The sequence below is a fragment of the Mandrillus leucophaeus genome, unplaced genomic scaffold (assembly GCF_000951045.1).
Source record: "Mandrillus leucophaeus isolate KB7577 unplaced genomic scaffold, Mleu.le_1.0 Scaffold359, whole genome shotgun sequence".
In the NCBI taxonomy this organism is placed as follows: Eukaryota; Metazoa; Chordata; class Mammalia; order Primates; family Cercopithecidae; genus Mandrillus; species Mandrillus leucophaeus.
Window position 1 is genome coordinate 3094729 of NW_012103798.1, and position 11165 is coordinate 3105893.

General features: G+C 47.1%; 1 protein-coding gene across 5 annotated transcripts; it reads left to right on the forward strand.

Annotated features, from left to right (window-relative positions):
- The first annotated feature begins 1018 nt into the window (after positions 1-1018).
- Positions 1019-10812, forward strand: OTX2 (orthodenticle homeobox 2). 5 transcript variants are annotated; one of them, XM_011989604.1, is made up of 6 exons: positions 1019-1122; positions 1280-1343; positions 4797-4816; positions 5942-6157; positions 7177-7328; positions 9164-10812. In XM_011989604.1, the coding sequence occupies exons 4-6, from the start codon at positions 6061-6063 to the stop codon at positions 9782-9784; spliced, it is 870 nt and encodes a 289-aa protein (XP_011844994.1). In that variant the 5' UTR covers positions 1019-1122; positions 1280-1343; positions 4797-4816; positions 5942-6060; the 3' UTR covers positions 9785-10812. The 5 variants fall into 5 exon arrangements, with proteins under 5 accessions (XP_011844994.1, XP_011844990.1, XP_011844993.1 ...); XM_011989600.1 differs by lacking the exon at positions 4797-4816 and having other exon boundaries at positions 1022-1122; positions 7153-7328; XM_011989603.1 differs by lacking the exon at positions 4797-4816 and having other exon boundaries at positions 1022-1122.
- Positions 10813-11165: the final 353 nt, after the last annotated feature.

Sequence of the window (11165 nt, forward strand, 5' to 3'; positions counted from 1 at the left end):
GGGCTCGGGCGGCGCCAGCCCAGTTAGCTCCAGGCCTCGCAGTGTCGGGCGTTTGGTGGCGTTTGTTCTAACACAGAAGCTATTTCCAGCGGGGGCCTCCCTCGCTCGCTCCCTTCCCCGATATCTTGTCGACCTCACACTCACATCCTCGAGGCCCGATGTGGCCCCAGCTACTTCCCCTAAATGGGCCCTGGGATTAGATTCCGGGGTTCGTGTTCCCTGCAGTCTGTCGTGGGTTTCTCAATTCCAAAAAACCCCAGCGCCTACCAGAAGCCCGGGTCTCTCACTCGGGGATCATTTATTTTATATGTGTAAGGATATTTATAAGGGCTTAGGGAATAGAGAAGACACTGAGTTTTAGAAAATAGTTTGTTCTTGGACTTGTGTATCTTTCTGTCTCTGTTTTCCGTACATGCTCACATTGCACTCCCAGGCCTTCCTCCTTTACCCTTTCTGGCAGTCAGCGTGTTCTGGCCCTGTTTGAGACGGTATACTAGTGTTTTTGAGTTTCAGTCTGACTTGCTTTCTGCCTGTCATCCACACACTTATTGCTGGGGTTGAATGTGATAACCCAGTCACTCCCTATCCCCCGCCCTTCTCCAGCATTTACTTAAATATTTTTATCTTCCATCTTCCATTGCATGGGTTTCCTTTCTTCCCTTCCCTAAAAACAAAAAACAAAAAGAATGAGGGGAAAGGAAATTACGGAGTAAAAGAAGCAGGGGAAAAGAGGGTAAGAGAAGAACTCCCTGTCCATCACTTTAATTATACAATTAATTCACATGCTCCGGCCCATAATGTATATTTTAAGCAAAGCCCAGTGTCTTTAAAGAACATTCTGGTAATGTCAGAGGCCTGGATTTGTTGCCTGCTCGTCCCCCCGTGCAGCAGCGGCCTGTTTTCCTCCCCCTGTTGTGTGTTTTTATTATTTTCCCTCTGGCTTAGATGTGTCAATCATTCTCTCCCTGCCATTGGTTGGAGAGTTTGCGTCAAAAAGTTGCCAGAGAGGCGCTTTCTCAGCAAATCTCCCTGAGAGCGGGACCGACCTCAGCTCCAACTCAGCCTCCACTGTGATTAAAAATAAAAATTGCTAGAGCAGCCCTCACTCACCACATCTACTTTGTATGTATTGCAGAGGGGCCCACGCGTGTTTAGAACTCTAGCCTACTTCCTTATTTTCTGTTCTTTAAAAAAAATTTTTTTTTTTGGTTGTGTTTGACTTTTCATGGAAGGGTGAAGACTGCAAGGTTTCTAACTCAATACTCTTGATTTCTTTTAGGATAGCTGGTTATTTGGAATTTAAAGGATATTTGACTTTTTCTAACCTCCCATGAGGCTGTAAGGTAAGTGTCCGTCTGTCTTGTCTATATCCATATCTACGTGTCCCCGTGTCTGTCGGCCATCACCCCAGTACCTCCAATAGACCGACCGATGCCCCTCTGCGAACGTGGAGTTCTGTAGGCGGATGTATTTTTTTCTCTTACAAATTTTGAGGTGTAATAACGATCGCTGCAAAAAGAAAAATGTGATCTAGGGATGAGAACGGTAGTGAGAGAGAGGCAGAGAGCGTGCTCCTGGGGGTCGTCGCTTCTGCAAAACGTCGTCGAAACGCTGCGAGTGTAATCTGGGATGTTTTGGAAGGTTTTGTTTGTGGTTTTGTTTTTATGTCAACGCCGTTCTAGGCTTCTCTCCGCGATCTTTGCGTTTTGGCCCCTAGATCGGGTTGGGGTCGTTTGGATGGATCCCAGGGACCTTTTCAGAGTCCGAGACAAAAAGATGCAAATGTAACTAGATGGATGGATTGAAACAACAATAATAAAAAGCCAGGCGCCTTCTTGGGCCCGCGCGCCGGAAGCCAGGTTCGCTTGCGGGTCGGCCTGGGCCGGGGGCCGCCGCTCGAGCCCCTGTCGGCCCCTGATGAACGTGAGCGGAAACCGGAGCGGATAACCGAGGAGACTGGGAGCGCTGGCTTCTCGTTGCTCCGGCGCTCACTGCTTGCTCTCTTTGGCCTCCTCTCCCTCAGCCTAGCACAGCTCGGTTCTCTGTTTCTCCCAAACGCTTCCAGATCTCCTTTTTGTGTTTAAATACCCACTACGCCCCAAAATCCAAACCACCCTGGGTTGTAATTACGCAGCCTCGCAACCCCTGGTTGTCGTGGTCCCCGACCCTGGTCACCAGGCCGAGCGAACGTGAAGAGTGGTTTTTCAACATGACTGTGTCGGGTACGGTTCGCGGCCCGCCCCACGTAGCCCTCCGCGCGCACCTGGAGCGGGCAGAAGTGGCAGCGAGTGGCCCCTGCTCCGCCCGAGGCCGCGGCCAGGCCAGGGACCGGAATCCTCCCGCTGGGACCGCGGCCCCTCAGCTGTTCTCTGGCGGGGAGCCACAGGGCTCGCCCGCGCGCTCGCGCACCCCCTTCCCAGGCTCGGGGACAATAAGGTGTTGTGGGTCGGGGCCGGGCGGGGGCCGAGGGGTTCGCCGAGGCCCAACCTGTGCCCTGGGTCGGCCCAGTGAGAACCATCCGAAGGTCCCTGCCAGCTCCAGGCGCGGGCGACCGGTCGCGCTGCAAACTCGTAAGAAGTCTTCGCGTTGCTGCGTTCAAGTGACTCTTGAAATCGACGCCCGATTTCGGGACACATTTTTGGAAACCCAAGTCCCCTGTCAGGATTCCACCGAGTTGGCTTTTGCCTCCTTCACAGACGAAGTGGTGCGCGGGGAGCGAAGGCCGAGCGGCGCTGACCCTGCGGTGGTGGATTGCTTGGGGACGGGACCGGGAAGTGGCTCCTAGAAATTATCCGCCCCCGCGCCCCCCCCCCCATTCTAGAGCTTCGGGGGTCAGGATTTCTCCTGCTCAGCTCGGGACTTTTTCCAGGCACAAAAGTTATTAGCAACAGAGAGGGGAGTAGGAGAGGAAACTCCTCCCCCCAGAGTAAGGTAGACACCCAGACCTCAGCGCTAACACCGGGGCTTTCTCCCAACGATAATTAATAGTCAAGGCCAACCCTTTTGGCACGTTTCTTCCTCCCTCCCTCGCGGGTGGCAGAGTTATTTGATTCCCCGAGACCAGAAACTTTCACTCGAGTTCGCCGGAGAGAGGCCAGCGCCGGCCGTTTTCCGCGGTGCCCACACGTCTCCTTTTTCTTTCTTTCCTCCTCTTCGTCGTCCTCCCAGCCGCAGGCCAGTCGCCAGTCCGCGTAGTTTTGTTTCCTTTCCATCATGCAGAAAATTAATCAGCCCGGACGAGAAGCAGAGCGGAGCATGGCGGCCTGTAATTAAGGGACGTGTGCCCCTCGGATTATCTCGTTAGTTTATCAAGAAAACATTTATTATAATTAATTCTCGGACGAGGTAATTATTGTTGAGCGAGGACACAGCAACTGGTAGATGGGCTTCTTGGAAGAAAAAAAAAAAACAAGGCGGGGGGGAGGGGGAAGCGACAGATTGCACGAATTGACCGTTAGATATAAGGCTGCGCGGGCGACGCGGGCAGTGGAGCGGGACCTCGGGCGCCAGGCCTGCGGGGCTGCGGGGCTGCTGGGCTGCCGGGCAGGGACGCGGGACCCAGGCACTCGCGCCTGGAGGTGCGGTCGCCGACCGGCTGCCGGGACTCGCCGCGCGACCGCGGCCAGCTTCTAGGTATGAGTTCTCCAGAGGCCACCTCGTGAGCAGTCATAGTGAGGCGTGGATTTTTGAAAAGTCATTTTTTTCCCCCTTCTGGACCCCGCTTCGAGATTGGAAAAGGGCTTTGAAAGTTAGATTGAAGGGCCCATGCCTTCTATGCAGAGTGCATACTAGGCCAGTTGTGGAGAGAATCTCTTAGTTTTGGTTTTTGGTTTTCCTCTTTTCCTTTTAAAGGTGGGTCCAGAGATAAAAATGAAAATAGTCTATTCCGAGAATTTTAGCCATTGTGCAATGGTAAGAGCAAAGGAGCCCCTGGAAGGATCTCGGCCCTGGTGCTTTCTGCGTGTTACTGCTTTTTATGTTGGAATGTGCTACTTTATTGTGTGATGTGTCAGGCATTTCTAATTTGGTGAGAGCTCGACATGTAAGAACATTTCCGTATTTCTCAAGGGTACACCTGATATGATTTTACGATTCTCTATAGTACTGTAGTTCAGAACTTTGCAAGGTAGTACGATTAAACAAAAAATCTCCAATCTCCGGTTTAGAAGCTGTTTAAACACATATACAACTGTATTTTAAAGCAGTCGTATATGTGTTTAAACAGCCTGTAAGCTGAAAGTTTTTGTTTATTTTCCCAGCCTCTAAAGAACAGCATTTTGAAAAGAAAAGACAATGCAAAAACATGAAGTCTGTATTGTAGGAGCAACTAAATTAGTTTTACTGAGGATAATACAAACTCCTTCAAGAAAGACATTTATAAAATTACATTAAATTAGATCTTGGGGTAGAAAAGCATGACTTTTGTGCTCTGAATTTAAATCAGAAAGAAGTTACAGTTACTGAGTTTCATTTATGGACTTTTGTGTCTTGCTGTCTTAAGCAACGTAAATATGAAAACCCGGAGTCCTTTAAACTCAGTAAGACCTTTATCTTGTATCCGCCATTTTGAAGCAATCTCTCATGGTGTCAAAGTTTCAAAGTAGAGATCCTTGCATATAAGTGCCACATTTTAGGAAAATAAAGGTCAGACTTGCAAACTGCCAGTCTATATTAACATCTACTTTGAATCTCTTTGCTGGGGTGCGTGGGTGGGGTGGCGTGTAACACAGCTGAAGAAAGTAAATAACTTTTTTTTTTCTTCCTTTCTTTTCCCCCTTGAGCTCTTTTTCTTATAGGATTGTAGGAAACTTGAAAGGTAGGGAGAAATTCTATTAGTTTCACAACTTTGGGTGTTTGTGTATCTACTTTCTTCAAAACTAAAATGTGCAAAAGGCAGTTAGAGTTAACAGGAAGCTCTGCTGCAGCTGCGGAGGACCCAAATGTCTGAAAATTTGCCTCCCGCAGGATCTGCAGCCTCCACACATCAAAATCAACATGGAAGCAGCTTGCACTACAAATGTGGGGTCCCGTCATTATCTGATTGGTGGGATTCTAACTTTACTTCACAATTTCTGGCAAGCCCTGTGCCAATCTTGAAGACTTTTTTGCAATATGTTTAAATATTTGATGGGTGTCTATTAAAAGTTAAATACTTGTTTGTTTAGCTTTCGTTCCTTAGACACGTATAATCAAGGTTCTCCAAAACCCTAATAAATCTGTTACTTACCTCGAAATCTAATTACCCAGACTACTAATTAGGTGAAAATGATTACCGGAAATGACTTCAAATGTGGAATAATAGTGGTTGAGCGGTTTTTCCAAGTTTGTCGTTTAGTAAGTTGGTATTTCAGATGTTAAACGCACTGACATTTTAGGTTCGCAGCAGTTGAAAGTGGTAAAAAGCTAAGATAATTAAAATCTCTGCCATGGAAAGGCAACAGTCTGGGGAGAGGTAGATTTCTTGAATTGTTTCTTTGTTTCTCACCAATGGGCTTTGTTATCAGCATTATTTATTTAGCCAAAGAGTTCTTTGTCTCTGCAAATGGCCCCAATCAAGTTTTGTTTGAGACAATTAGCTAGTGCCAGCCAATGAGTCCTATGCAAATGTAGGGATAGGAATGCAATGTGTGCATTTGAAGGCGTGGGGTTTTGTTCTTGGGGAAGGCAGATTGTAATTGCTTTCTTCGGGTACTTTTTTTTTTAACTTTAGGGTGGGGGTGGGGAAGACAGGTTTATCTGGTCTCCCTCCATCCCCTCTAGTTCCAGAGCAGCTGGGGGTGGGGGTGGGGATGGGGGTGGGGGGGGAGTGTCTGCAAGTCCTTTAAAAGCCTCTGCCTCGCCTAACCCGTGCTCTTTTTAAGTTAGTGGTGAAACGTGGAAGAACTGCTGCCTCCGAAGCAGTAAACCAGCCCCTCTGTTTGTTTGTTTGCTTTGCCCTTAGTTCCACTGCTCCAAACCCACCCACCAAGGAGTCTGAACCTGTCCACCCCCGGCGCATCAAGATCTTCCAGCTGGGTACCCCCGATTTGGGCCGACTTTGCACCTCCAAACAACCTTAGCATGATGTCTTATCTTAAGCAACCGCCTTACGCAGTCAATGGGCTGAGTCTGACCACTTCGGGTATGGACTTGCTGCACCCCTCCGTGGGCTACCCGGGTAAGTGAGCCCTGCTGCACTCCCGCAGCCCCCTTCCCCACGCCCATCCTCCGGGGATGCAATACCCTGTTCCCATGGAACACAGGGGTTGGCAGTCACACTGTCCCCACCCAGCTTCAGGGTAGGTCTCCACTAGGTTTGCCTTCTGAGGGGGGCATTTACTCACCAAGCAGAGAACAGGGGTTAGGAGAAGTGAGTAGGTGGGTCTGCAACAGTTACAATCACATCACTTTATTCTTAATTCAAGTAAATAAGGATCGGCATCAGAGTGGGATGAGGAAGGTTACTGTCCTTGTCATTTGGGCAAAAGACCCCTGCCCATATCTCAATGCCCAATTCCTCAGAAGTGTCCTCTTGGAGAAGCCGAGTTTTCTCTCCGTAAGTCCTTAGCACCCTCGGGCTTTGCAGTTGTTCCCTCCATGCCCAGGCCTTCCCCTATGACCTCCAGAGCCTGCTTTAATCCCAAGAGGCGTGACTTCCTCCAAATGCGGGTGCTTTCCTTTCCGATCAGATCTGTTTAAAATCCTCCCAGAAGGAGAAGTATGAACTATGTCCCCATTTTAAAGATGGAGGAACAAAGGCCCGAGGTGTGCTAAAAATCATGGGAACAGGATCCAGATTTCCCCCACCAATTCGAGCTGCCAGTCTGTCCTCGCAGATCCTTTGACTTCATGGAATAGCCTTTTTGTGTTGCGGTTTGGGGGTTGACCTTGCAGAAGTTTTGTGTGTGTGTGTGTTTTTAAAAATGTTTCATTTGTTAACTTTCCAAGTGATGCTCTGACTGGAGCAATCCCAGCACCAAGACGAGTGGGGAAAGAAGCAGTGTGTGTCCTGGGTTCCCGGGGAGCAAGGCTGGGGAGACGGTGGGGAGAGCATTGGTAGGCTCCCAGTTGAAGGGCTGTGAGGAACGGGGGACTGCTGCAGGGTGGAGGGCAGGGGCGTCGGAGAACCCGCGGAAACGCCTATGACTGAGAAACTGCTCCCCCACCCTAAAGGGCCCTGGGCTTCTTGTCCCGCAGCCACCCCCCGGAAACAGCGCCGGGAGAGGACGACGTTCACTCGGGCGCAGCTAGATGTGCTGGAAGCACTGTTTGCCAAGACCCGGTACCCAGACATCTTCATGCGAGAGGAGGTGGCACTGAAAATCAACTTGCCCGAGTCCAGGGTGCAGGTAGGGCAGATGCAGGCAGAACCATCCTTCCTGATCATGCCACCTTTCCCCAGAGTATGGGGCTGTGGAGAGCCCCAGGTCTTTGAGAAGACTGAAGGAAGGCTTGAAATTCTCCTTCACTCACTAAGGGGCCAGGAAACTATTCTCCTCCTGTCCTTTTTTGCCTGCCCATCACCACTTAATCCTATAAGCAAGGGTCTTCAAGGCCCGGGTTGCTGGTGGACAGAGACCCATCCTTGAGCAGATTTCAAGAGTAGTCACGTGGTGTTGTAACCCTTCCCTTCCTCTGTATAGAAATCCTCTCCTATTCTCGTGGACTTGTACATGTGAAAGCAGCTCAGCTCCTGGACAGTCCAAATATTTTTACAGATGAAAAAATAGAGTAAATGACTTGCTTAAGGTCATAACTAAGTTTGGTGGCAGAGTCAGGGTACAGATGCAGCTGGTGCTTTTACTAAATAAATCAACACAAAAAGAATGTATTTTCCTTGACTTCTTAGGGATTGAACAGAATTGTCTAGCTCTGAGCCATTTAACAGATAAAATATCTACATAATGTCTCTAGTAACACCTCTCTTGTTTTAGTTTCCCTAAACTTGACCTTAAACTGAAGAGGGAAGGTCAACTCCAGCTTGCCTTGTGAGTGAGCCCCATACAGAGTTCTCTGCAAAGTGTTTAGGACATAAACCACATACACACCTGGGCCTCTCCTTCAGCTAGAATATGTTTATGAAAGCGACAGACATCAGTGTCGGTTGCAAATTGGGAAAGGGGCCTTTTCAAAGTAGGTTAGAGGAAGTTTTAGCACTTGCAAGGCTTGAACCAAAGTCCTCACTAGGAGAAAACAAATGGCTCCAAATGGTTGGTGGTCTTGAGCTTGGCCTTGGTGGCATCACTTTTACCACAGTTACAGCACCCATACAGAGAGCTCGTTCAAAAGTTCAGCTAAGGATTTGTCCTCCAGAAAATGCCAGTAGTTTCTCTTCTAAGCCCCCTCGTACACCAATCATAGCTCCTTCATTGCAGAACATGAACAGGGCTGGTAAAGAGAATTGTCAAGATTGCAGCAGGGGGTGGAAGTGGTAAGTCAGTAAACACAGCACAGGAGACTGAGTCTATGTGCTGAGTGGCAATACTCTAAAGACACAGACTTGAGTCTCAGAGACTAGCAGGTCTGTGCTCCCAGCTCAAAGCAGAGTGCATGTAAGTCACTCCTTTTACCACAAAGAAGCTTTTAGCAAATAGTGACTTTCAGACCTCTTTCTTCAACAAGATCGTTTCTTCCCCTTGAGCTTTGTTTTGTGAGCCTTTCTTTCTAAGAGAGACAGAAGGGTGATGGAACCAACCAACCTCCATATTAGCAGCTGCTTCCTGGAAGATGAACTGTAAATGAATTTAGGCTGTTCCTGTTAGCATGTAACAACAGAATTGCTTTCTCTCACCTCTCATGTATTTCCCTCCAAAAGACATAGATACATTCTATTCCTCTGTGAGAGTGTTCCAAAATATAGCTGGGTCTATGTGTATGTGTGTGTTAGAGGCAAAATAAGATAGGAAAGTGATGTGGAGAGTTTTTAGCTATATGATTTGGGGGATTATCTTAAATGTTATTCTGGGCAAGAAATAAGGCAGCGTCAAGTGTTTTGACAGAGCCTCCCCAACTTTCTTACAAGTCCAGGAGTTTATATGAGAGTGCCACATAATAGGTCTTCAGTGGCAGGGGAAATTGTGTGTTTAGCTGATCTGCCAATGTAGGATAGATTTATAATATGGGAGCCATTGTTGTCCTTAAGGAGTTATCAAAACTGTGTTAAAGAAGTTTCTTTCCCTTCAAGGTATGGTTTAAGAATCGAAGAGCTAAGTGCCGCCAACAACAGCAACAACAGCAGAATGGAGGTCAAAACAAAGTGAGACCTGCCAAAAAGAAGACATCTCCATCTCGGGAAGTGAGTTCAGAGAGTGGAACAAGTGGCCAATTCACTCCCCCCTCTAGCACCTCAGTCCCGACCATTGCCAGCAGCAGTGCTCCTGTGTCTATCTGGAGCCCAGCTTCCATCTCCCCACTGTCAGATCCCTTGTCCACCTCCTCTTCCTGCATGCAGAGGTCCTATCCCATGACCTACACTCAGGCTTCAGGTTATAGTCAAGGATATGCTGGCTCAACTTCCTACTTTGGGGGCATGGACTGTGGATCTTATTTGACCCCTATGCATCACCAGCTTCCCGGACCAGGGGCCACACTCAGTCCCATGGGTACCAATGCAGTCACCAGCCATCTCAATCAGTCCCCAGCTTCTCTTTCCACCCAGGGATATGGAGCTTCAAGCTTGGGTTTTAACTCAACCACTGATTGCTTGGATTATAAGGACCAAACTGCCTCCTGGAAGCTTAACTTCAATGCTGACTGCTTGGATTATAAAGATCAGACATCCTCGTGGAAATTCCAGGTTTTGTGAAGACCTGTAGAACCTCTTTTTGTGGGTGATTTTTAAATATACTGGGCCGGACATTCCAGTTTTAGCCAGGCATTGGTTAAAAGAGTTAGATGGGATGATGCTCAGACTCATCTGATCAAAGTTCCGAGAGGCATAGAAGGAAAAACGAAGGGACTTAGAGGGGCCTACCAACCAGCAACCCGAAATGGACAAACCAATCTACTTAAGATCCTGTCATAGTTTTAGATCATTGGTTTTCCTGATTTGCAAAGTGATCAAAAGCATTCTAGCCATGTGCAACCAAACACCACCAAAAATAAAATCAAACAAAACTAAGTTGTGAAGGAAGGGAGGGAAGGTCATAGCCTTCTTAAGCAGAGGTGTTCCAATGTTTTAGCCAATCCTTGGTTGAATCTTAGGAATGAACAGTGTCTCAAGCTCATTCACGTTTCATGACCAACTGGTAGTTGGCACTGAAAAAACTTTTCAGGGCTGTGTGAATTGTGCGACTGATTGTCCTAGATGCACTACTTTATTTAAAAAATAATGTTCATAAGGAGTCAATATGTAGTTTAAGAGACAATCAGTGTGTGTCTTATAAATGGTACATCTGTGGTTTTTAATCTGTGCTAGACTTCAAAACTGTGATCTCCTGTTATTGTATGCAACCTTGAACTCCACCTCTGCAGGGGTTCTTCTGTGATTAAATAGGTTATAATTATAAGCAAAATTCAGAGCAACTGAGTACTGATCTAAAAAGATTACCTTTGGCTGGAGGTGAGCTGCACTGAAACTTTACGACAAAATGTCTCTGGACAAGGAGAGTGAGAGAAGAGAAGCAAAAGGACACGAATTCATCTGTAATTTACTGTTGGTAAGCCTAGCAGTAAACAGACATTGGTCAATTGCTCTGACCCTGATGAATTATTAAACTGAGATCATTGTCGTTTATGCTTGCAGATGTTAACTGGAAAAGTTATATATGCATAAACCTTTTCTTCCTGGATTTGGCAGATATGTATAATTATATTAAAATGGTTCTAGCACAACATTGGGTCCAGTTTAATTTTACACCATTATTTACAAATGAGAAGCCTACATTCAATCTTTCCTTCCCAAAACACGTTTTTCTTAGGACAGAGAGGAAATTAGCAAACTTATTTTTACTTTTTCTTTTTTTGCTAATCTATGCATAAACTAGATATGAACGACAGTGGTATGTAGACTTTTTGTGACTTTCATCAGGATTGCTCTGAAAATGAGTTTGGAGAGCCTGACAATCAATAGGATCTTGTTTTCCTTGCTTTTCCCTTCCTGCCTCAAACCTGAACAATTTCTTAGGCACTTTATTAGTATGTTTAAAAATATATCAAGTTTTTAAGAGGGAGGAGAATTGGAGTAT

Coding starts and splice junctions, on each gene's coding strand:
- OTX2 (XM_011989600.1), top strand. CDS start 6,061: ATGATGTCTTATCTTAAGCAACCGCCTTACGCAGTCAATGGGCTGAGT. Junction 6,158..7,152: donor CCCCTCCGTGGGCTACCCGG/GTAAGTGAGCCC, acceptor CCCACCCTAAAG/GGCCCTGGGCTTCTTGTCCC. Junction 7,329..9,163: donor TGCCCGAGTCCAGGGTGCAG/GTAGGGCAGATG, acceptor TTTCCCTTCAAG/GTATGGTTTAAGAATCGAAG.